At 36.0% G+C, this 26,546-nt stretch overlaps 1 protein-coding gene across 1 annotated transcript; it reads right to left on the reverse strand.

Annotated features, from left to right (window-relative positions):
* Nucleotides 1–24,191: 24,191 nt before the first annotated feature.
* Nucleotides 24,192–26,228, reverse strand: LOC142608854 (uncharacterized). Its single transcript, XM_075780515.1, has 4 exons — nucleotides 25,889–26,228; nucleotides 24,724–25,444; nucleotides 24,497–24,558; nucleotides 24,192–24,394 (listed from the first exon to the last, which is right to left on the reverse strand). The coding sequence occupies exons 1-4, from the start codon at nucleotides 26,226–26,228 to the stop codon at nucleotides 24,192–24,194; spliced, it is 1,326 nt and encodes a 441-aa protein (XP_075636630.1).
* Nucleotides 26,229–26,546: the final 318 nt, after the last annotated feature.

Below are 26,546 nucleotides of genomic sequence, written 5' to 3' on the forward strand. Positions count from 1 at the left end.
AAGATACAACCAGATCAAAATGGCTCAAAAAGATATGGAGAAAACCTCCTTTATTACTCCATGAGGGACATACTGCTACAAGGTCATGCCATTTGGCCTTAAAAATGCTAGTACTACTTACCAACGTGCAGCCACCACTCTGTTACATGATTTGATCTACAAAGAAGTATAAGTTTATGTTGATGACATGATAGTGAAGTTCAAAGACCGTGAAGGGCACATACTAGCTTTGAGGAAGTTCTTTGAAAAAATCTAGTTCCACAAGTTACGATTGAATCCCAAGAAGTGCACCTTCGGAGTTACATCCAGAAAACTGATAGGGTTTATGGTAAGCCAAAGAGGAATAGAAGTTGATCCTAACAAAATCAAGGCAATTGTAGAGATGAAGCCTCCAAGAACTGAAAAGGAGATCCGATGATTTTTAGGGAGGATACCATACATCAGTAGGTTCACAGCCCAACTCACCATGACATGTGAACCAATCTTCAGACTGCTCAAGAAGGAAGTTCCTACATTATGGAATGAACAATGTCAAGAGGCCTTTGAGAAGATCAAGAGTTATCTAATGAAACCGCCAATACTTGTCTCGCTAGTACCCAAAAAGCCATTGTTGTTGTATCTCACCTCTATAGATATAGCAATGGGGGCTTTACTTGCTCAATACCTTGAAGAGATAAGGAAGGAGAATGTAATTTACTACATCAGCAAGAAGATGCTGCCTTATGAAGAGAAGTATTCACCTTTAGAGAAGATATGTGTAGCACTTGTTTAGGCAACTCGCAAACTTCGACATTATATGCTTGCTTACAAGGTTCTATTAATTGCAAGGATGGATCATTTGAAGTACTTAATGGAAAAACCCGTGCAAAATGGGAAGACTGCTAAATGGGTCTTGCTTTTGTCAGAATTTGATATTAAGTATGTGACTCAGAAATCTATGAAAGGGAGAGCAATTGTTAATCATTTAGCTCATTGTTCACTAGAAGAAGCTGAAAAGATCCAAGGAGATTTTTCGGATGAAGATATCATGGGGATTGAGGTAGAATCATGGAAATGTATTTTGATGGAGCAAAAAATCAAAACGGAAATAGAATTGGAGTTCTCTTAGTTTCACCAAAAGGGACACACATTCCATTTTTCGGTAGACTTAACTTGCCTGCCACTAACAATGCCACAAAATATGAAGCTTGCATTATGGGTCTACAAGTAGCCTTAAGCCTAGGAGTGAAGGAGTTGGAGGTAGACAGAGATTCAATTCTAATCATTTCTCAGATTTAGAATAAATGGAAGATTAAAGAAGAGAGGCTTATGCCTTATCATGAATGTCTTCAGAAATGCGCATCAGAATTCAGCAAGATCCAATATCAGTATATGCCAAGGATGCAAAATCAAATTGTAGATGCTCTAGCAACCATGGCATCCATGAGGGATGGACCCAAGAAGATGAAGCCAAACAAATAATGTTGGAATAGAAAGAAGAACCGGCCTATTGCATGACAATAAAAGAACATGAGGGAAAAAATGGGGAAGGTGAGTGGTATTTAGACATCCTACAATACCTCAAAGATGGGACATACCCACCATCTGCAGACAAGAATGACCAATTGACCATCCGAAGGTTGTGCATTAATTACATTATTTACGGTGAAAGACTTTACAGAAGATCATGTGATGAAATTCATCTCCTTTTTGTAACTACTAAGGAGACATAGCAAATAATTTAAGTGGTTCATGAACCAAGTTATGGGCCACATATGAATACGCACATGCTATCGAGAAAGATAATGAGGCAAGGCTATTACTAAACCACCATGGAAGCCAACTATGTAGCTCATGTTGGAAAATGTCATCAATGCCAAGTCCATAGAGATCTGAAACATATGCCGGCCATGCCATTACATACTATGACATCACCATGACCCTTCTCTACATGGGGAATAAACATTATAGGGAAGATTCATTTGACTACATCCAATGGCCATTGTGAGAGACCTCTATTGAGAGTGCCCCTCAAAAAAAGAGAGAGATTTTTGTGATGTGCTTTTTAGGGCACCATTCTTTTTGGGTAAATGATGTGGAGTCGCCACTTATTTTTTTATGTACAAAAAATAAGAAAAACTAATATATATATATATATATATATATATATATATATATATATATATATATAAATACATGACTAAATTACTTCGTTTCATTGATTGAATAAAAAAAATAAAAATTTGAAAATTTGAACTTTACATGGCTTTGGGTACTAGTTACAATCTACCAAAAATACATGACCTTTTTTCCTAGTTACAATCTACCAAAAATAGAAACAAAGATAAAGCTACATCTACTTAACCAAAAAATCTAAATTTGGAGGCTAGGTTACGGAATGGGAAGGTGTTAGGCACCCATTCCGCCCAGACAGAGTCTTTTCTTCTAGACTCTTGTGACCAATGTACCATTTTATGCATGTCATGAATGATATGTTGAACATGTAAAATAAACTAAATAACAAAAAACCATTTATGACTTTATCCTCTTTTGTTAAAATAATTCAGATCTGTTTTAGTGATTAAAAAAATGATTTTGATTTATAAAAAAATCAGATATGTTTTGTATGTGTAAAAAAATGGTTTTTTGGAGATAAAAAGTTCAGATCTGTTTTTTTTTTTAAGAGATAAAAAATGGTTTTTGGTTTTGTAAAAGATGAGATCTATTTTTGTATTTGAAAAAGATATGTTTTTTTATGTAGAGTATTTCATTCACAAAATAATTTCATGCTACATGACTCAAACAAAATAAACAACAATTCATGATCTCTTTCTTTATTTTAAAAATCTGCATGCATTAAAAAATCGGATATGCATCTAAAAAAATACAAAATTCATTTTTATCTTAAGAAAAATTCAGATCTACATCTAAGGAAGATGTATATCCATTTTATTTTGAAGAAAAATTCAGATCTACATCTAAGAAGATTATATTTGTTTTATTTTGATGAAAAATTAGTTTAGTACATGCAGATCCCTAAAACTAAGAAATAGATTATAGGAACAATAAAAGAATCAAGAACATATTTTGATAATCTAAATTAACAAATCATAATATGAATATTTAAAACAAGAAAGCATGCATCATCATGATAAGAGAAACATAAAGCAAGAGGGTTAGAAAGCAACCTCTTGCATGAGCACCCTTTTACTTGAGAGGATGTTTTAGGGTTCAAAGAAACTTATCTTTGAAACCTAGAAACCCTAATTCTTGTAGCAAATCTCAGAGAGGATAAACTGATATCAGCAATTTGTAAGTCTCAAAACGTATGTCTCTCAGAGCATAAAAAAAGGGTCCTGAATTATAAGACCTAAACTCTATTAACAGAGGCCAAAAATCTCTAAAAAATAGGCACGGATGATTAGGATGTGAATCCAGACTCATCCTTTTGCGAAAAGGTTGAAAAAGGTGTGCCTTATCGTCACCCGAAGGCCGTTGGGCCAAAGCCCACATGATGGCAATTCAACACTTTCACAATGCCGTTCGGCACTCCAAAAGTGCCAAATTGGCTCTGGGATGCCGAATGTACTTCTGTGTTCGGGTGCCATTCAGACTCTCCTTTTAGGGTTTTTTGACCGGTCCTTGTATCTGGATGTGTTTTCATCCTCCGCCAATGATTTTTTTTATCTCTTTTCTAGATAATTCAGGTTTTTTAAGAACAATTATCATGAACAATTATCTTGTGGATAAATCCCTTAAAATAAATTTTGATAAAGTTCAGATTATCCACAATTTCATTATTATCCAATCATCCATTTTATTTTTATGCACGCATCCCTATTTTAAACACTAATTATCAACCAATCACAAAATTATTTAATTAATTTTAATTGCTTAACCAAACAGAATTAATTTAAATTAATCGTGTGTGGTCGACACTTCCTAGACACAATGCATATGAACCGTGTAAACTTGATCATGCGATATCTTTCAATCCGATGGTTCGATTTAGAAACCAGACACACCGTTGCAATCTTTAGAATCTCAAGATCATTTTTATGATATGCAATGAAAGAATTGATGCATGCAATGCATGAACAAATTGATGCATGTGATGCAAAAACAAATGATGCATGTAATGCAAGAATGACTTTTTTTTGGTACATGGATGGCCACTCCAGTCATCTTCCTTGATTAAATCATGTGTGCAAAATCGAGTGTCTACAGGATGCCCTTCATTGATAGAGCTTGGAAAGTGAATGTCAATGTAAAACAAAGACACTGATTTTAGCGATCATGATTTAATTGAGGTTTTCAAAGATTACCTAGCTCTCAAACCTAAAACTTCGCAACATAGAACTAGTGCCTTATCTTTTTGACAAAACAATAAAAATACTTGACTTAGCTGGTAGTTGATGAACTTTGAAATGATTCTTGACAATTGATATGACTGAGAGACTTTTTTCTTTTTTATTCTGATCTTAATAATGGAGTTGTCTGCGACCAACTAGCTTGATCTTGACAAAAGGGGCGTCTGCGATCAACTGGCTTGATCTTGACAAAAAAGGGTGTCTGCGACCAACTGGCTTAATTTTGACAAAAAAGGGCATCTGCGATCAACTGGCTTGATCTTGACTAAAAGGATGTCTGTGATCAACTAGCTTGATCTTGACAAAAAGGGGTCAAGGGCTTTTGATCCCTGAAACCAAGTTGTTGCTTACAAATATCAAAATTTGGAATTAGTCTTTAACTGATAAGGGTTTTGTGTTCCCACTGCTTTTTGAGATGTGATCCCTTTCTTGATTTGAACTTTATCAAGAAAAGCTTCAATTGAAAAAGATTTTATTTTTGGAAAAGAATTGAGTTCTAAAACTTGAAAGTTTTGAAATTGACATTTAAAATTTTGAGACTTTGAAACTTTGAGATTTTGATTTGAAATTTACAAATCTGAAATTTTGAGATTTAAGATTTTGAAAATTAAGACCTGAGATTTTCATCAAGATATCTGGGGCTTGAATTTTTTTTTTTTTTTTTTTTTAACTGGAGGTTTAGATTTAGAAAAAAGATTTGGTATTGAAAATTGTGAATTTTTCATTTTCTTCTTCTTTTTTTTTGTTTTTTTTGTTTTCATGATTTGGAGATAAAAATTTTGAAAATATGGAGTTCAAAAGATATTTTAAAAAAACACTTTTCTCTCTCTTTTTCTTTTTTGTTTCATCCTTCTCCACCTCTCTTCCTCCATTGTCACTATTCACTCTCTTCTTCCCCTTGGATTTTCTTCTTCATCTCACCATTTCTTCTCACAAAAAACACTTTTCTAAACTTCTCAAGCTTCCCTCATCCAACTTCATCAATATTTCTTTAGATCCTTGTATTTTAAGCCTTTTCATCACACACCCATTTTGGTGAAACCCACTTTCCAAATCCATTTTCTTTGCATCAAGATGGCTTCTTCTTCCAAAGGACTTTATTTTCTTACTTTTCATGTTAAGAAATATGATCCAACATTTGATTGGCATGAGGAGGATGGACTTCTTCAAGACCCTAGGATCCATGCTCCATATTGTCATGTAGACACCAAGGTGAGTTTTTTCTTTGGTTTCTATGCTTGGAAAAAAAATGTTGTTGCATGTTTCATTGAAAGTTTCATGGTGAGATGTTGTCATTTGGTTGTTTGAAATTTGAGGCATTGTGTGATTGGTTATGTTGGAAACTGTTGGCTTTGAAGCATTCTTCAAGTATTATTTTTGTGATCATGGTGCAATTTGGATAATGTGGGTGGCTTATGGAATTTTGACAATGTAGGTAGATGTTGATGTTGTTCGATGAATTTTGGTTTGGATTTTGGGAGTATTGGCATTGTGATAAATTGGTGGTATGTTTATGTGAATGTGTTCATGATAGATATGGAAAAAGTTTATTGGCATGTGTAAACTTTGTTTTATGAACGTGGTAGAAATTTGTGGGTATGGAATTTTTTTTTTTTTTTGGACATGGAAAAATTTTATGGTCATGAAATTTTGAAAGAATTTTGTTGGGCATGCGATGTTGGTTCTTGAAAATTTTTGTGATTATGGTTTTGGCCACATGGGAATTTATTTTGTGCATGGGCATGAGTTTGTGGAATTTTTTTTTTTTGTTATTTTGGAAATGTGGGAACTTATTTTCTTGCTATGGAAAAATTTGGTAGTTGTGTATGAACATGTTAAGAATTTTGATTGTGGTGAAATTTTGGTGGGGCATTAGTTTTTTTTTTTTTTTTTGATGTGGTTTTAATCAGGCACGAATGATTAGAATGTGAATCTGGACTCATCCTTTGGTTTAAAAATTTCAGATCTATTTTTACTTAATAAAAGAAATTGTTTTTGGATTTATAAAAGATCAGATCTGTTTTGAGATAATGAAAAAAAATGTTTCTTTAATAACAAAAAAATTAGATCTGGATTGTGTATGTTAAAAGAAATATTGAGAAAGATTTTTTAAGAAGAGAGTTTCACTCGTAATCTAAATTTATGCAATCATAAAAAACAAACACAAACATAGCAGTACATGATCTCTTTCTTTATTTCAACAATTTGCATGTATTAAAAAAATCAAATTTGTATCTTAAGAAAGATACAAATCAGTTTTGATTTGAGAAAAATTCAAATCTATATCTAGAAAAGATGCAGATCTGTTTTTATGTTAAGAAAAATTCAGATCTAAATCTAGAAAAGATGCAGATCTGTTTTTATGTTAATAAAAAGAAATATTTACGTGCAAATCATTAACATTCAAGAAAGAGATTATAAAAATCACATAAAAAAACAACCACAATCAACAATTCATATTATGACTATTTGAAAAAGAAAGAGATATAACATGTATCATCACATAATAAGAAAAAGGGTTAAGAAACAACCTCTTGCATGAGCACTCTTTATTCTTGAAATGATGTTTTAGGGTTCAAAGAAATTTGTTCAATTCTCTTTGAAACCTAAAAGCTCTAATTTAGGCAGCCACACTCAGAGAAGAGATCAGAAAATATGGGTGATTTGAGAGCCTAAAACGTGTGCCTCTCAGAGCGTAAAAAAAAAGGGTGCTGAATTATGAGGTCCAAACTCTATTTATAGAGGTCAGAATACTCTAAAAAATAGGTACAAACGATTAGGTTTTGAATCCGGACGCATCCTTTTGCGAAAAGGTCGAAAAGGGTGTGCTTTATCATCACCCGAAGGCCGTTGGGCCAAATCCCATATGATGGCAATTCAATACTTTCAAAGTGTCGTTCGGCACTCCAAAATTGCCAAATTGGCCCTTGGATGCCGAACACACTTTCGTGTTCGGGTGCCAATTGGACTCTCTTTCTACGATTTTTTGGCCGATCCTTGTACCTAGATGTGTTTTCATCATCCGTCTATAATTTATTATCTCTTTTTTGGATAATTCAGGCTTTTTTAAAACAATTATCTTGAATTAATTATCTTGACCTATTATCTTGTGGATAAATCCCTAAAAATATATCTTGATAAAGTTCATATTATCCACAATTTTATTGTTATCCAATCATCCATTTTATTCCTATGCATGCATCTCTATTTTAAACACTAATTATCAACCAATTACAAAATTATTTAATTAATTTTAATTGCTTGTGTTAGGATATGTGTCCTTAAATCCTATTTTATGATGTTATGTATAACTTAATGTTGTGATTAATAAAGTTATTTTATTATTATCTAAAATAATGGTAACATGAATATTTGGACATTATCATATAGTCCATGAGATGCATAGTATGTGATTTATGTGAAAAGTCACAGAAGATATAAATCACAAGTTCTTTGTAAACTCAGAATTGTAGTTCATAATCGGTGATGAAATTGGGCATTTCATCTGTGAAGACTAACATATCAACTAAGATGATTTGCCTTCATCATGGAAGTGGAGACTTCTAGTTGATGTGCTGATATGTTTTAAGAGTTACGACATATTGAATTGGACTGCTGTGAGATTTATTATTCTCCTGAAGACTGTCAAATGAATAATAAATCTCACGACTTCTATTTACATGAACTCTTAATCCTAAGAGAAAAATGGACTTGATCATGAAATGTAGGTTGTTTTGATATATCAAGAGTGAGATCTAAAGTCACGATCAAAACCTTAGTATGTTGGGCAGACACATTTAGTGTTGATGGAACATATATTCTCAAGATGGAATTCATAATCTCTTAACGGAGATACAAAATATTTCCTTGAGATAAGTTTAATGGGTTTGGTTATTCAGAGTGTTAGGCCTAACCACTTTAGTAAGGAGTTATTAAAATATATATTTATGAAATTAGATTTCATAAATATATGATGAATAACATAAAAGATTAAACCAGGTACTCCAGGATTAAGACGTAATAATTTACAAAGTGACAGTCTACATTCATAATTTTGTATTACTACGAATATTTTATGAAGGAATTGCATGTACAATAAAGTCTTGAAATATAATTTATAAATAAGGTTTAGAGTGCAACTATATTTTTATAGTGGTGTTAAATATAGTTAATAGTAACTTTGGACTTGTCAAGAGTTGATAGAAAAGCTCAAGGCCCATTGGAGCTAGTGTCTTATTGGTCCTTTTTGGTCCCACTCCAAGCCACACACTAAAGCCCAATTGGAAAGGCTCAAAAGGTTAGCGCAATTAGATAATCAGTTAGATACAAAGGGAGAAACATACAAAATTTTATATGTGAGTGAGACACTATTGTGAATGGTGTGTATGTGTATGTGAGTGTGAGACACTCTCTTATTCTACCTTGGAAAACTGATTGAGAGACCACACTTCTTGGGAGTAAAGTGGAATTAGAGTGAAGATTAAAAATGTTCCTGAGTACTTCTGATCTTTTATTTTGAATTTCACTGCACAAAATTATGCTTTCTTGATCTTGAATTCTGAAATTTACATTGTACATGTTATCAATTGCGAATGAAGTAAATCCCTTAATTTTCCGTTGCGTATGCTTTGTATGAGATACAAACATGTTTTTGACCAACAACTTGACCAATCAGAATTAATTTAAATTAATCATGTGTGGTCGACTCTTCCTAGACAATGCATATGGACCGTGCAAACTTGATGATGCGATATCTTTCTATCTGATGGTTTGATTTGGAAACCAGAAACACCATTGTGACCATTAGAATCTCAAGATCATTTTTATGATATGTAATGAATGACATGATGCATGTAATGCAATAAAAAAAATGATGTATGTGACGTAAGAACAGAATGACGCATGAAATGCAAGAACAGAATTATGCATGAATGATTTTTTTTTGTACATGAATGATCATTTGAGTCATTCTCCTTGATTAAATCATGGGTGCAAAATCGAGTGTCTACACCTATGCAAAAGGAGAGTAAAAAAAAGAGAGAGTTTGCTAGGTTGAAAACCCGAAATGGTGGCCTAGGCAAAAGTTAAGGCAAATAAAAAAATCAATGAACTACGTGATGACCTGATCCTTTTATCACAGAGGGTACGTAGGCAACCATGCATTGGTCCAGTCACAATTTCCAAAAACCCACCATTTGCCCATTAACTGAAATTTTCCAAAAGTTCAATCATTCCATTAAACCATGTCATTTCACAAAAACCTAAAACCTAAGTCAAACCATAAAATAAAATAAAAAAATAAAAAACAAACAAACAAACCCCAAAAGCCTACACCATAAACAGAACTCCTAACCTGCAAATCTTAAATAATTCCTAAAAATAAGAGTTTTTACATCAACTTCTAAATAAATATGCTTAAAGCCAAAAAATAAGGTCACTTTGTCTTCAGTCTTTTCTTTTTCTGATCAAAAATTTCTTTTGTGTTAGGTGCTTCATCATCCCTGTCTCTTCTTTTGAATTCATAGTTGTATTCGTCGAGTCTTTTCCGGTTGTCTCTGAGAAATTATTCTCTCATAACAACTCTCTCAGCTTCCTTGTCAACAATCCTATCTATCAGCTAATTAGAATATTCTATTGTTATACTAAGAAAGTGAACCTTGACAAAAGATTGGTCCATCCAATCAGCCATCTCCAAACCCAATAGCAGACTCTTTACAGAAGAAGGATTTGTGTCCACGGGAGATAAAGGTCTTCTTCTTTTGGCACCAGGCATTCCTTGTTCATATTTGAATTGTCTCAAGAGTCTATCTCCCTTGTAGAAAGTTGCCCTCAACAACCCAACAAGAAAGATGTGATCCGATCCTAAAGACCGCAACAAAGGGGATGGGCACTTCCACCAATAACAGTCTCACTGAATTGAAGTACTAGATTTCTTGTCCAAAAACTTCACCCAATCACTCTCATTCTGGCACCCAGTTTTGATTACAGACCTGCTAAGAAAACTGCTAGGCCCATAATTACCGGTTGTAGGCTTGGCAATCATGTCTAGTCGCTCCATTACCCATATCTACAAAGTCAAAGGACTCCCTAAGAAGTTTCAAGTTTCTCCACCATGAAATACAACATCCAGTCCAAGAAGGGTTTCTACCAAGATCAAAGAAAAAGGATTAACACCATCCTTAATTTGGCTCACAACACTTATGGCTCGAGCATCCATAAAACCATGTCTCCCAGAGCAAAGTAAAAATTCTCCCACAAAGCATAAGGCCAAACCGAAGTTTTTCTGCATATTGTCGGTCACTCTATAGGTGCGTTTGTCAATTAGCCGAGAGGTAATTGCACGAAGATTCACCATGTGGCCTTCAATCATACTATCAGTAATGGAAGTAGGAAGACCGAGAGCATTAGACAAAGATTCCTTATGCCTGGGACTACAAGAAACTGCAACAGATCATCTGCTTGGATCATACCCTAGAATAGCGAAAAACTCTTCAATTGTTGGACAGAGTTCAGCAGTGTTAAACCGAAACACATGATCTTCCAGATCCCAGAATTTCACAGTAGCACGAATAAAGTCCCACTTGATCTTGACATTCCTCAAAGCCTTAATTCCTTCTAGTTTGAAGGCTGTAAAATTGGTTTTGGTGCTGAAATCAAAGCTACGAACCCATGTGTTGATACTATGAATTGTTGGATGAGAAAATTTTTGATTGTTAGCCATGGATGACTTTTGCTTGTGGTTATTGTGTTTTGCTAACCTTTATGCAAAGAATTGTCGTGGGAGGGTTCATTTATATGAGCTACATCAATTCCTAATCAGGTTTGAAATAGGTTTCAGAGAGTTTATTGCTGACTAGAAGAGTGTTTCATGGTCACAAACGAAGTAAATATTTTTCAAAAAAGCAAAAAAGTGAAACATGCATTGGAAAATCGTAAGGAGTCGGCCCACCATGGCGTGAACGTCATAATGTGGCCCAGTGCCATTCGGCACTCTGAAAGTGCCAAATGGCACTCTTCACGTGCCAAGTGGCATGCAGCCTCTCCTTCCTACGCCCATGCAATCCCATGCAATTTCACGTTCTTGGACCTTTTTTTTATAGATCGTTTGACACTCAAAAAGATTTTTTTTAGTCAAATTGAGACGCTCTGACGTGTCGAACTCACTTGTTTTCAAAAATTATCACTTGCATCATTGATTTCAAAAATTTATCAAATCAAGTTTTTTCAAAGACTCATGAATTTATGTTCCAAACTAGGGGCATTCGCCCATACCTCATGCATCTTTCAAAAAAAAAATCATCATCATTTTTTCAAAAGAAAAAATCATCATTGAGATTTCCAAAATTCATGCATTCTTTTTTAAACTAGGGGCATTCATCCATGGCTCATTTATCTTCAAAAAAAAAAAAAAGGCGCCAACATCATTTTTCTAAATAAAAAATTTTCATCACTAAGATTTTCAAAAATCATGCATTTATTTTAAACTATGGGCATTCGGCTCTGCCTCATTCAAGCAAGTGCAGATTCCAACAGAACTTATCAAGATAAGTTTAAATTGATACTACAAGTCCTCATCAGGTGAATTTTAAACTTATCTTAATTAAAGTTTCTTCATGATCTAAGATGGCACAAGGACAAAGTGCTAAACATGAAAATTAATACAAGATTGTCTAAGGAACACTTCCTTTTGTTTTGCAGGAAAAATAAAGATACAAGTCATACATCATTGGGACTTTGAGTCTGCCTGCGTGAGGATCTCCTTGATCCACCTCTAGAGGAGCTACCTTCAGTATTTCCTTCTTGACTTGAGAAAAAGCGAGGATCGTATTGACGATTTTCAAGTTCAAGGCTCCTGATCCTTTCCTCCAAAGTTCTTCTGGTAGCATCAATGGTTTCCATTCTATATGCCTAAAAAGTTAGCACAATTAGGTGTTAGTTCCACCATCAGGCACAATTCAAGCAAGAGATACTCAGAGAGTAACAAGGCATACCCAGCTCGAATCATTGAGCGCATATTGAAAGGATTGAGTGCGAGCCAACGATTGCAAGCCTCCAATCATGCGCATGCTTTCCTCCACAAAATCCATATCAACCTGAAGCACAAATCTGCCAGATCATGAACCATTCAATAAGCCAAGAAGAAATAAGGACAAAGAACTGAAATTTCAAAAACACACCAAATCTGGCCGAGGAACTTTTGGCACGTGCTCTGGCCTATTCAAGGGCATGGAACTGTACGTTCCATCAGGATTCATCACACCGTATTGCCATGCCAGAAAATGAGGATAAGTCTCTGCAAAGGAACTAGAAGAACTACCAGGATGATAAGGAGAAGGAATTTCTTCCTCTTCTTCCTCTACTTCAAAAGGTGGAGGCTGGAAATCCAACATGCAAATTTGGTCACCAAGTAGAAATATTGGAAGAATTTGCAAAATGAAGATTTGAATTTTAAAAGGAAAAGAAGTACCGTTTGGCCAGCCAAGCAACCTTGCAGAAGAGTTTTAATAAATTCATAATAAGATCCTGTTGTTCCTAGAACAACAAAGCCTACATGGGCTTGGGCAATCTCTTCATCAGTTAGAAAGTCAGCTAACCGAATGGAGGGACAAAGAGGAACTGGAATTTTTATATGAGGATATACATGATGAACTTGGGGCGATACCCAATCACCAAGATACCAATACCTTCCATGCCCACATTCAAACAATATTTGACAACCATTCAGCTCCAAAGCCCTTTCACACTTTGCATACCCCTCACATCCAACCCAAGGATCTAAAGACATTTGAAAAACCACAAAGAAACCCAAAATGAGGAAATGGTCAAACCATAATCAAGCACCAAGGATCCCATAAAAAAAAGAGAGGAAGAGATGAGAAAAAAGGACTCACGTCATCAGCAGTCAAATTGTCAATCACCAAGCGCCAAATTTCCAAAGAATGCTTGGAGGTCGCTGACGAACGATACTGAGGCAACCAACAAAGAAATCTGGGAAAAATGCTATCAACTTCCTCCCAGGTTTCATGACCCACTCCTCATACATCCAAACCTGAGAATTGCCATAACACCATTACCACAAAGCCAAAATAATTTTCGAAAAGCCTACACATAGCCAAAAAAAATTCCAAGTCTCACCTGCCATACAAATGGAGCCCCACCAAAGCTTGAAAGACTCTACCTACAGAGTTGGGTCATGAGGTGCATCAAAGTAGCATAGGTCATGCCGCCCTAGTCATAATTTCAGATCTGTCCAACTCTTTTCAAGCTTTCTAGGTAGAGCAGATTCATAGTACTGCCTAAATCCAAACATAAGAAAGTTCCAACAAAAAGAAGCATGAACATACAAGCACCTTTTGCCGCAGTCTCACAATGAGGAATATTTTTACATATCCAAGATAAGGGGATATTGTTGCTCCTCATCCTAGAAGGCACTACACCTAGAAGTTTCTTGAGTTCAGCTAAAGTAAAGGAATTATTGACAAGAATTCTTTCACCACCCAACCTCAGACTGGTGATAACAGAGAAGTCATAAGGTATTACTATTACCTCCCCAATACAAGGAAAGTGGAAGGTACATGTAGTATCCCAGAAGCATTCTGCCAAGGTAGGAACTAACTGAAGAACTTTGTATTCATGTGTCTCATGATTCAACAAAGCTTCGAAGAATGTGCCAAAGCTTGCTTCATTGATAATGTTTTTGATGCTAGGAGACAACGTTGCCTATGCACTTTTTAATATTTGGAGACTGCCTCAACTCTTAAGGCTCTGCAACACACAAAGTCCAGCTCATCATTTTCCATGACCAAGACCACATCAAAAAAACAAAAAACAATGCCCCACCAAAATTTCACCACAATGAAAATTCTTCACAAATCCATACACAACTACCAAATTTTTCCATAGCCATAAAAAAGTTCCCACATTTTCAAAATAAATAAAAAAAATCCACAAACTCATACTCATGCACAAATAAATTCCCACATGGCCAAAATCATAATCACAAAATTTTCCAAGAACCAACATCACATGCTCAACAAAATTTTCAAAATCTCATGCCAATAAAATTTCTACATGTCCAAAAATTTTTCATACCCACAAAATTTTGCCATGTCCATAAAACAAAGTTTACACATACACGTACCAATAAACTTTTTTCCATATCCATCATGAACACATTCACATAAGCTTACCATAAATTTTTCACAATGCCAATACTCCCAAAAGCAAAAACAAAATTCATCCAACAACATCACAATATCTACTTGCATTGTCAAAATTCCATAAGCGACCTACATTGTCCAAATTGTGCCATTATCAAAATAATACTTCAAGAATGCTCCAAAGTCAACATTTTCCAACACAACCAATCAAGCAATCCCCCAAATTTCAAACAACCAAATGACAATATCTCACCATGAAACTTTCAATGCAACATGCAACAACACTTTTCCAAGCATGGAAACCAAAGAAAAAACTCACATTGGTGTCTACATGACAATATAGAGCATGGGTCTTAGGGTCTTGAAGAAATCCATCCTTCTCATGCCAATCAAATGTTGGATCATATTTCTTACCATGAAAAGTAAGAAAAGAAGGCCTCTGGGAAGAAGAAGCCATCTTAATGCAAAGAAAAATGGATTTGAAAAAATGGGTTTCACCAAAATGGGTGTGTGGTGAAATTTTTCAAAACACAAGGATCTAAAGAAATATTGATAAGGATGGATGTAGGAAGATTGAGAAACTTAGAAAAGTGTTTTCATGAGAAGAAATGGTGAGATGAAGAAGAAAAACCAAGAGGAAGAAGAGGGTGAATGGTGACAATGGAGGAAGAGAGGTGGAGAAGGATGAAACAAAAAAAGAAATGAGAGAGACAAAGGAAAAGGGGGGCCAAAAATTTGGCCCCCACACTTTAAACTCAGCCAAAGCTGAGTCAAACCCAAAAAAATAAAAGTTCAAAGTTTTTTAATATCTTTTGAAACTCCAAAGTCTCAAAATTTTCATCTCCAAATCATTAAAAAAAAAAATGAAAAATTCACATTTATCAATACTATATCTTTTTCTAAATCCAAACCTCCAGTTTTCAAAGAAAAAATTCAAATCCCAGGTTTCATGATCAAAATTTCAAGTCTTAATTTTCCAAAATTCTAAATCTCAAAATTTCAGATTTCAATTTCCTAATTTCAAATAAAAAATTTCGAAGTTTCAAAGTCTCAAAATTTTAAATGTCAATTTCAAAACTTCCAAGTTTCAAAAATCAAATGTTTCTCAAAATTCAAAACACAAGGATCTAAAGAAATATTGATAAGGATGGACGTGGGAAGCTTGAAAAACTTAGAAAAGTGTTTTTATGAGAAGAAATGGCGAGATGAAGAAGAAAAATCAAGAGGAAGAAGAGGGTGAATAGTGACAATGAAGGAAGAGAGGTGAAAAAGGATGAAACAAAAAAAAAAGAAAAAAAAAAAGAGAGAGAGAGACAAAGGAAAGTGGGGGGCCAAAAATTCGGCCCCCACACTTTAAACTTAGCCAAAGCTGAGTCAACCCAAAAAAAAAAATTTCAAAGTTTTTTAATATCTTTTGAAACTCCAAAGTCTTAAAATGTTCATCTCCAAATCATTAAAAAAAAAAATCACATTTATCAATACTAAATCTTTTTCTAAATCCAAACCTCCAGTTTTCAAAGAAAAAATTCAAATCCCATGTTCCATGATCAAAATTTCAAGTCTTAATTTTCCAAAATTCTAAATCTCAAAATTTCAGATTTCAATTTCCTAATTTCAAATCAAAATTTCAAAGTTTCAAAGTCTCAAAATTTTAAATGTCAGTTTCAAAACTTCCAAGTTTCAAAAATAAAATGTTTCTCAAAAATAGAATCTTTTTTCAATTCAAATTTTCTTGATAAAGTTCAAATCAAGAAGAGGTAAATGAAAATCACACATCTCAGAAACAGTGGGACCATAAAGCACTTATCAGTTAGAGACTGATTCCAAATTTTGATTTTTGCAAGCAACAACTTGGTTTCAAGGAGGAGAAGCCCTTGATCACTTCAGTCAAGATCAAGCCAGTTAATCGCAGACGCTCTTTTAGTCAAGACTGAGCCAGTTGGTCGCAGACACTCCTTTCGTCAAGATCAAGCCAGTTGATCGCAGACACTCCTTTAGTTAAGAGCAAGCCAATTGGTCGCAGACACTCCCTTCGTCAAGATCAAACCAGTTGATCGCAGACACTCCTTTCGTCAACATCAATCTAGTTTATCGCAGACACTCCTTTCGTCAACATCAATCTAGTTGCTCGCAGACACTCCTTTTGTCAAGATCAAGCCAGTTGGTCATAGACGTACCTTTAGTCAAGACCAAGCCAGTTGGTAGCAGATACCCCTTTTTTTAAGATCAAGCCAGTTGGTCGCAGACACTCCTTTAGTCAAGATCAAGCTAGTTGGTCGCAGACACTCCTTTAGTCAAGACCAAGCCAGTTGGTTGCAAACACTCCTTTCATCAAGATCAAGCCAATTGATTGCAGACATCCCTTTTTGTCAAGATCAAGCCAGTTGATCGCAGATGCTCCTTAGTCAAGATCAAGCCAGTTGATCGTAAATGCTCCTTTAGTCAAGATCAAGCCAGTTGATCGCAGATGCTCCTTTAGTCAAGAACAAGCCAGTTGGTCGCAGACACTCCTTTCGTCAAGATCAACCAGTTGATTGTAGACGCTCCTTTAGTCAAAATCAAGCCAGTTGATCGCAGACACTCCTTTAGTCAAGACTAAGCCAGTTGGTCGCAGATAATCCTTTCGTCAATATCAAGCTAGTTAATCGCAGACACCCATTTTTGTTAAGATCAAGCCAGTTGATCGCAGACACTCCTTTAGTCAAGACCAAGCCAGTTGGTCGCAGGCACCCCTTTTGTCAAGATAAAGCCTGTTGGTTATAGACATTACCTTCGTCAAGATCAAGCTCCCTAGGTCGTAGAAAACTCCATCATTAAGATCAGCATGAAAAAAAGTCTCTCAATCATATCAATTGTCAATAATCATTTCAAAGTTCATCAACTACCAGCTAAGTCAAGTATTTCATTGTTTTGTCAAAAAGATAAGACACTAGTTCTATGTTCCAAAGTTTTAGGTCCGAGGGCTAAGTAATCTTTGAAAATTCAACCCCAATTAAATCATGGTCACTAAAATCAGTCTCTTTGTTTTACATTGACATTCGCTTTCCAAGCTCTGGCAACGAGGGGCATTTTGTAGACACTCGATTTTGCACCCATGATTTAATCAAGGAAGATGACTGGAGTGACCATCCATGTACCCAAAAAAATCATTCTTGCATCACATACATCATTTTGTTCTTGCATCACATGCATCAATTCATTCATGATGATCTTGAGATTCTAACGGTTGCAACGGTGTGTCCAGTTTCTAAATCGAACCATCAAATCGAAAGATATCACATGATCAAGTTTGCACGGTCTATATGCATTGTGTCTAGGAAGAGTCAACCACACACGATTAATTTAAGTTAATTCTAATTGGTCAAACAATTAAAATTAATTAAATAATTTTGTGATTGCTTGATGATTAGTGTTTAAAATAGGGATACATGCATAGGAATAAAAAGGATGATTAAATAACAATAAAGTTGTGGATAATCTGAACTTTATCAAGATTTATTTTAAGGGATTTATCCACAAGATAATTGTTCAAGATAATTTTTCTTAAAAAGCCTAAATTATCTAGAAATGAGATAAATAAATAAAAAAATCATGGACGGAGGATGAAAACATGTTTGGATACAAGGATCGGTCAAAAAACCCTAGTAGAAGAGTCCAAATGGCACTCGAACTCGAAAGTGCGTTCGGCATCCAAGAGCAAATTCGGCACTTTTGAAGTGCCCAACGGCACTTTGAAAGTGTCAAATTGCACCTTGTTGGGCTTTGGCCCAACGGCCTTTGGGTGATGATAAGGCACACCCTTTTTGACCTTTTTGCAAAAGGATGAGTCCGAATTCACATCTTAATCGTCCGTGCCTATCTGTTAGAGATTTCTGGTCCCCATAAATAAAGGCTAGGTCTCATAATTCAGCAGCTTTTTTTTTTTACGCTCAAAGAGGCATACATTTTAAGACTTGCAAATTGCTGATCCTCTCTGAGATTTGCTTCTTAAATTAGGGTTTTTAGGTTTCAAAGATAATTGAATAAGTTTCTTTGAACCCTAAAACATCCTCTCAAGAACAAAGAGTGCTCATGCAAGAGGTTGTTTCTAACACCCTATCCTTTTTATGCTTCTTTTATTGATGAATGTTTGATTCACTGTTGTTTTTTTTTTGAAGCATGAATAGTTTTCTATTTGATTGTTGTAATCTCTTTCTTGAATGTCAATAATCTGAATGAGAACAACTCTTTTTCTTAAAATAAAACGGATCTACATCTTCATTAGATGTGGATCTGACTTTTTCTTTAAATTAAAACGGATCTACATCTTCATTAGATGTAGATCTGAATTTTTCTTCAAAATAAAATAGATCTGCATCTTCCTTAGATGTAGATCTGAATTTTTCTTCAAAACAAAAATGGATCTGCATCTTCCTTAGATGTAGATCTAAATTTTTCTTAAAACAAAAACGGATTTTGTATCTTCTTTAGATACAAATCTGATTTTTTTAATGCATGCAAATTTTTGAAATAAAGAAAGAGATCATGTATTGTTGTTTGTTTTGTTTGAGTCATGTAGCAAGAAATTATTTTATGAGTGAGATCCTCTCCATAAAAAATATTTTTTTCAAAAATAAAAACAAATCTGATTTTTCTGTTATAAAAAACCACTTTTTTATCATCACAAAACAGATCTAAATTTTCTCTTCAAAAACCTTTTTTTTTTTTTTTACACATGCAAAAATAGATCTGATTTTTCAAAATCAATTTTTTTTTCTTAATCATTAAAACAAATCTGAATTTTTAAACAAAAAAGAGAATACATTCATAAATGGTTTTGTGTAATTATGTTTTTTCACATGCTCAACATATTATTCATAACATGCATAAAATGGTACATTGGTCATAAGAGTCTAAAAGACCAAACTCTGTCTAGGCGGGATGGGTGCCTAACACCTTCTCATTCTGTAACCTAGCCTCTGGATTTAGATTTTTGGTTAAGTAGATCTAGCTTTATCTTTATTTTTATTTTGTGTAGACTGTAACTAGGACAAAAAGCCATATATATTTGGTAGATTGTAACTAGGACCCAAAGCCATGTAAAGTTTAAATTTTCAAATTTGTATTTTTTTTATTAATCAATCAATAAAACGAAACAATTCAGTCATGTATTTGTATATTAGTTTTTCTTATACACACCACTTACCCAAAAGAGAGGTGCCCTAAAAAGCAGCACACCAAAAATCTCTCTTTTTTTTAGAGGCACCCCAATTTTGGAGGTCTATCACAATGCCTATCATGCCGATGGTTTCTTTTCTCCATCCCCATTTCCGTGTGCTAGGCCTGATTCTTAAATTTTTAATTTAGGGGATGGCAACAAGGTTTTGAATTTCCTGCTCATTACTTCTCCATCGTTTATCCCTTGCCTCAACAGTTCAGGTTTTAGCCTTGTGAAATACAATCCTCATAGAGTGTCATGCCAACTTGGGCTTAACCAAGATGTGCCTGTAGTCAATGATATGGAGTATGACATTCAAGTGGCAATGAGGCCTTTACTTCATGGTTCAGCCATGGAGTATTGGCATGAGAGGGAGGAGGATGTGTTGATCCTATGTAGGCGAAGGGAAGGTCGTGTTACCCAAAATATGTGTACCTACTGGCGGAAGGTAATGAACACATTTGTTGACTTTGTTGCTAGCCGAGAGTGTGAAAGGGTAATAATTGGCCCTCCAAGGAATGATGTCCCTCCTAACCGGTGCTTGATTCCAAATACCCGGGCTATTTGTTCATGGGCAACCAAGCAGAAAATAAGTTTTGCTGAATGGCACGCTGACCTTGATGGTTAGGTCATCTATGGTGAAGACATTCCAGAAGAATGGAGCAAAAAGAATATGATGATGGAAGCCCCTGAACCCAAAATAGAGGAGCATAAGACACCAAGTAAGAGGGCTTGAAATGAAACTCCTCTGGCTGGAAGTGTTTCTAGGAGGACAAGGTCTAAGAAAGAGTATGGTGTTGGAAGCAGTAAGAGAGGTAAATGCAAGTCTTCGGTGATTGTGCCGCATGATTCTCCCGTTAGGGACACAAGTCTTGCTCTCATAACTCCAGCGGTAGAGGCTGTTAGGCCTTCATTAGTGTCAACTGTTGAGATTGTTCCTTTCTTGAGCCCAGATTTTGAGGCAAATACATATAGGAGAAAAACCACTGCTCATTAGGCGAAAACTGTTGGACCTGATGTTGGGAGCTCCTCCGGTGAGGTAAATACTCAACCATTAAACTCATTTTCTTCTCTTTTTATTTTAACTTCATTCTTATACTAACACACATTTTTTTTATGATGTTAGCTGCCCCATCAGTCTAGTGACAGTGAAAGGACCCAATCAGAAGATCATGGGGGTGACTTTATGGACATCGCCATGGACTCCGATAACCTTCTGCTCCTCGCCTCCTTATCATCCTATGTTTCTGCTGCTGATAGTATTTCTATCACAGGTAAAGTTGCTGATTCCTCAATGGTGCGCGAGGAAACCATGGAAATTGGTGAGATTAAGGATGTTGTTGACCCTTTGATGGCGCCTAGCATGGTTGTTGATGCTAGTGCAGCTAAAAGAGAGGCTAATGTACCTCCGCTAGTCCTTGAGGAAGTTGCTGGAGGTGGTGCAACTGGAGAAGGTATTATTAATGAACCTACCATGCCCACATTTGACCTTGATCCTTCCAAGAGCAGAAAAACCATAGGTACGGCTTCTGTTGCCCATGCTTCAATAATGTGTAAAGATTTACCTTGAGTTTGCCTCATAAATAAAAAGCTTCCTTTTTGTTTCTTTGTCAAATGAATTAATTCCACCAATCTTGTTTGACAGTTGTGGAAGGAGAGTCATCAAGTGCTGCATTTCATAGAGTTAACGTTCAAGATTTCATGGAGATGTTTAATCAAGAAGGGGAGAACGACAAATTTGCTGAGGATTTCTATGCACTTTCCGAAGTCACGGTGAAATTCCAGCGGTTTGATGTTCCTGTTAAGGGTCTGCCCCTGCTGGAGAAAATATTGTTAAAGCATCCGTGTTTTATGTCTAGATGCACATATGGTAATGCTACAAGGAAGGTGATGTTCCAATCCTTAGTTGCAGTTTTGCTTGACATGGAGCCCACACCTCTTAAGAGTCTTAACTTGCACAAAGTACTTGAGTGGAAGAATGTACTTAGTGAGTTACAATCCATGAAGTTTGACCTTGAGTTCATTCTTGATTGGCTCCAAACTACTGCTGCATCATGCATTATTCCGGATGGCGAGATAAAGTTGGCCAAGCTTGTGGTGAAAATTGCAGATTTAGAGAAAGAAATTGCAGCGAAGTCAGCGGAAATATCTTCTTTGACAAATCAAAAGAATTCCATTATGTTGTCCTTGTCCACCAGCAGTGGCTCCTCCGCAGAAACCTTTGGCGAAGGCTTGTTGGATTAGGCTACTTATGCTTTAGATTATATTACTAGTGTTTTGTGGGTAACTCTGTTGGGATGTAATATGTATCTAATGTGTTACTACATGTTTTGAGACTCTCTAGTTATAAAGACTTCCTTTTTTGTTCATGTAATAGGAGAAAAAACTCTTCCAGCGGTAAGCACTATTACTATTTATGTATGTGAACTTATTCAGCTATAGAAAAACTTACTTAGTTGTGGCTTGTTCAGTTATTAGTGTTTTTTTTTTTTTTGACAGGAAGTGTTGTTATTATTTGTAAAAAGAAACTTATTCAGTTATGATTGTTGTCATTTTTTGTGCAAAATGTCATTCAATTGTAGGTACCCAAAAAAAAACTACTTAACTATGGACATTGTTTGTAAAAAAATTCATGCTCAAAAGAAATTTTTTGTATAAAAAGGGTTGTTCATTTTCATTATTTCATGTATATATGTGTCTTTCCTAACTATTCATATGAAGATATCACACTGTTCATGGCAGAGGACACCTCCAGCCGTAACTACTGTGTTCCTTTTTTTTCTGCAAAACCCAATTTTGAGCCAAAAAGAAAGGAAAAAAAATGTTTTGTGATAAAATAGTGTCTATTCATCTATACACACACACACAAGCATGCATTATTATTATTATTTTTTTAGCTATTCATGTGTAACTATCGTACTTTTCATGGTAAAGGACACCTCTAGCCGTAGCTACTGTGTTCCCCTTTTTTTCTAAAAAATCATTTTTTGAGCCAAAAGAAAGGAAAAAAAATTTTGTGATTTCGAAAGAAATAAAATAGTGTCCCATCTAAATATATGTATATGCATTAATACTTTTTTTTTTCGACTATTCATGTGTAAATATTGTACTACTCATGGCAGAGGACACCTCCTAGCTACTGTGTTCTTTTCTTTTTGCAAAAAACCATTTTTTATTTTAAAAAAATGTTTGTATTTTTTTTTCTTTTTTTTTTGGAAGAGAGAAAATAGAGTGTTTACTCATATATATATATATATATATATATATATATATATATATATATACACATATACATACATATATATATATGTATATATATACATATCCACATTTTAAGAGAACAACTATGATTAAAAAAAATTAGTACTTTTCAAAAACATGCATGACTATGGCAAAGGCAATGCTTACTTCTTTATTTAGTAGTAGTTGTGATCTTACAAAGGAGTGGCAAATGACCACATAGTACAAGCATGGTAGATTAAGTATAATACAACTTAAGCCATTTGCTATTAATAGGTTCCGCGAGAACTTCGCCATACGCTGTAGCTAAACGATAATAACCACTATCATTGGCTTCCCTTACAAGGTACGGACCCTCCCAACTTGGGGCAAATTTAAAGGGGGCAGAAAGGTTTCTTCTCACATGGTCTGCTACCTTCAAAACCATTTTCCCATTAACAAAAGTTCTAGCCTTCATGACTTTGTTATAGGCATTGGTCATTTTTTGTTGGTATCGCTGGATACGGCTAAAGGCCAAATTCCTTGCTTCCTTTAAGGTTTCAAGGTTGGAGGCCTTACATTCTGCACAGGTGACTGCGCTCATTTCAATTTCTTGACTATGAATCACCCTAGGTGTAGGAACTAATAGCTTAACCGGTGATATAGCCTCGGTGCCATACACAAGAGAAAATGGCGCAAAGCTAGTAACGGTCTTTGCTGAACTTCGGTAGGCCCATAAAGTTTCCAGCAAATGTTCACTCCATCCTCCCTCATATTCGTGGACTATCTTGCTGAGAATTCTTAATAATACTCGATTAGTTGCCTCCTCTTGGCCATTGCATTGGGGATAGTAAGGAGTAGACTTTCTATGCTTAATGTGGCAATGGTCAAGTAGTTTACGGACATCTTTTTTGACAAAGGGAGTGCCATTATCACTGATGATCTTATGGGGAATGCCAAATCTACAAATTATATGCTCACGGAAGAAATTTGCAACCGCCGGACCAATAGCTTTCTTCAACAGGATTGCCTTAACCCATTTCGTAAAATACTCTGTAGCTACTAACAGCCATTGGATGGTGGATTGATTGGCCCTATCAAGTCTAGCCCCCAAGTGTCGAATGGCCATGGTGTTGTCATGTTTTGGAGACTAGTAGGGTGAGCATGGATCAAGCTTCTATGGACTTGGCAAGTGTCACAAGTCTTCACGTGCTTGGTTGTGTCTTGCTTCATGGTTGGCCCAAAACATCCAAGGTTGAGTAGCTACTAGAGAAGTCGCTTCTTGCCTTGATGGTCCCCACATTCACCCGCATGAACTTCTTGCATGACAGATTGGGCTTCAGGGGTCCCTAAACATCTTAAGGACTCCTCATTAAATCCTCTTCGGAAAAGGACACCTCCCTCCACAAAGTAGCGAGTCGCCATCCTTTTTAACCGATATGCCTCATCCCAGTTGTCGGGCAAAATGCCTTCAATGAGATATTCAAGAAATGGGATTCGCTAATCGTTGAAGGTGAATATAGCATGTGATTCTTCATGGCTGGGGATGTGTTGACATTTTTCACACTGACTTTGGATGTTGGCAGCTTGCTTGTCCATGTCTGGCCAGTAATACCCTAATCGCTGGAGGCGCCTGTAGAGGCATACTGTATTACTGGAGCTGCAGGATTTCTCATGGACTTCTCTTAGTCACTTGCTAGACTCACTTTGGCCTAAGCACCTTGCCAAGACTCCTCCTAGAAATTTTTTGTATAACTCCCCTACCACCTAAGTGTAATCTTTGAAGCATTTCAATTACTCTTTGCTAGATAGAGATAATAGTGCTTCTTTGATGGGTGACCGCCAATTTGTTTGGTCTAGTGGTTGACCAAAAAACTCCGCTTTCAGCACTTGTATGACTGGAACAGGTTTCTTTATGACTATAACTTCAGTAGCCATGCCTTCAAAACTGATTCTAGCCCCCAAAATGGCTAAAGCATCAACAAAACGGTTGTCGAACCTTTGAGAGTATTGAATGTCAAAGTCTTCAAATGAATCTTCCAACATTTGAGCCATAGCTCTATATGGTGCCAACGATGGTTCTTTGAGTGCAAAATCTCCCTTAGTTTGACAAACAACTAGGTTCGAATCTCCAACCACCCTAAGGCGTTTAATTCCCATTTCATGTGCTACTGCCAAACCTGTGTGGTATGCTTTATACGCAATCGTATTGTTGGTACAAGAAAAATTAAGCTTGAAAGACATGGCTAGTGCTTCCCCTTTTTCTTTGATTAGAAAAATTCCAGCTCCTCCTTCAGTAGCAGTGGAGGACCCATCAAATCTGAGAATCCACCTAGCTCCAGCCGCCTCAATAGTTAAAACCTCTGGTAAATCTCCAGGGACTTCATCAGTAATGTCCCAAATTTCTTCTCCTGTGAACCATGCTAGTAAGTCAGCTATAGCTTGCCCTTTTACAACTATAGGGGCGATAGGGATAATTTCAAATTCAAACAATTGCAAGAGCCATTGTGCTAGCCTTCCTAAAAGGACAGGATGCCGCAAAAGTGAGCGTATGGAGTGAGATTTCGTCATGAGGTAAATTGTATGAGCCAAAAAATAATGCCATAATCGTTGTGCAACATATATGAGAGAGAGGCAAGCCTTTTCAGCTCTTGAATAGCAGGTTTCAGCGTCCTTCAACATCCGGCTGACATAGTAAATTGGCTGATCAGACCCCTTTTGATCTTTTTGGCCTATTAATGCTCCTACTACCTCACTGTTGGTGGCCAAATAAAGCTAAAGGGGCTTTCCTGATATGGGTGCACATACGGTTGGCAGCTTGGTCATGAGTTGCTGCAATTGAGAGAAAGCTTGCTGGCATCTTTGATTTCGGCAGTAAGGCCTTCTCTTCCTTAGTAGGGGTGTGAAGGCAACGGTAAGAGTGGCTAGATCAAGAATGAACCTTTGGATGTATGAAAGCTAACCAAGGAAGCTTTTAAGTTCCTTAAATGTGGCAGGCGGCTTCATGGTGGCTATAGCTTGTGCCTTGCTAGGATCAACATCTATCCCCCGTTGGTGAACAAGAAAACTCAAAAACTTTCCAGCGAAAACACCAAAAGCACACTTAAGGGGGTTCATACGAAGCTTGTAAAGGCGGCATCTTTCAAAGACTTTCCTTAGGACATCAAAATGGTTTTCTCTTGCTTTTGACTTCACCACAATGTCATCCACATAGTCTTCAATTTCTCTGTGCATCATATCATGAAAGATTGTGATCATGGCCCTTTGGTAAGTGGCACCGGCGTTCTTAAGGCCAAAGGGCATAACGGTATAGTGGAAATTCCCAATGGGGGTTCAGAAGGCAATCTTGGCTGCATCCTTAGGTGACATCCTAATTTGGCTGTAGCCACTAAAACCATCCATAAATGAGAACATAGCATGCCCGGCAGCCGAGTCAATTAGCATGTCCATGTTTGGAAGTGGAAATTCATCTTTTGGGCATGCTTTATTGAGATTTCGAAAATCAACGCAGCACCTTATTTGCCCATACTTTTTCTTGACAGGCACTATGTTTGACAGCCACTTTGGGTGCTCAATGGGCCTAATGAAACAAGCTGCAAGGAGTTTTTCCGCTTCCTTGAT

The sequence above is a fragment of the Castanea sativa genome, chromosome 9 (genome assembly GCF_040712315.1).
Source record: "Castanea sativa cultivar Marrone di Chiusa Pesio chromosome 9, ASM4071231v1".
Lineage (NCBI taxonomy): Eukaryota > Viridiplantae > Streptophyta > Magnoliopsida > Fagales > Fagaceae > Castanea > Castanea sativa.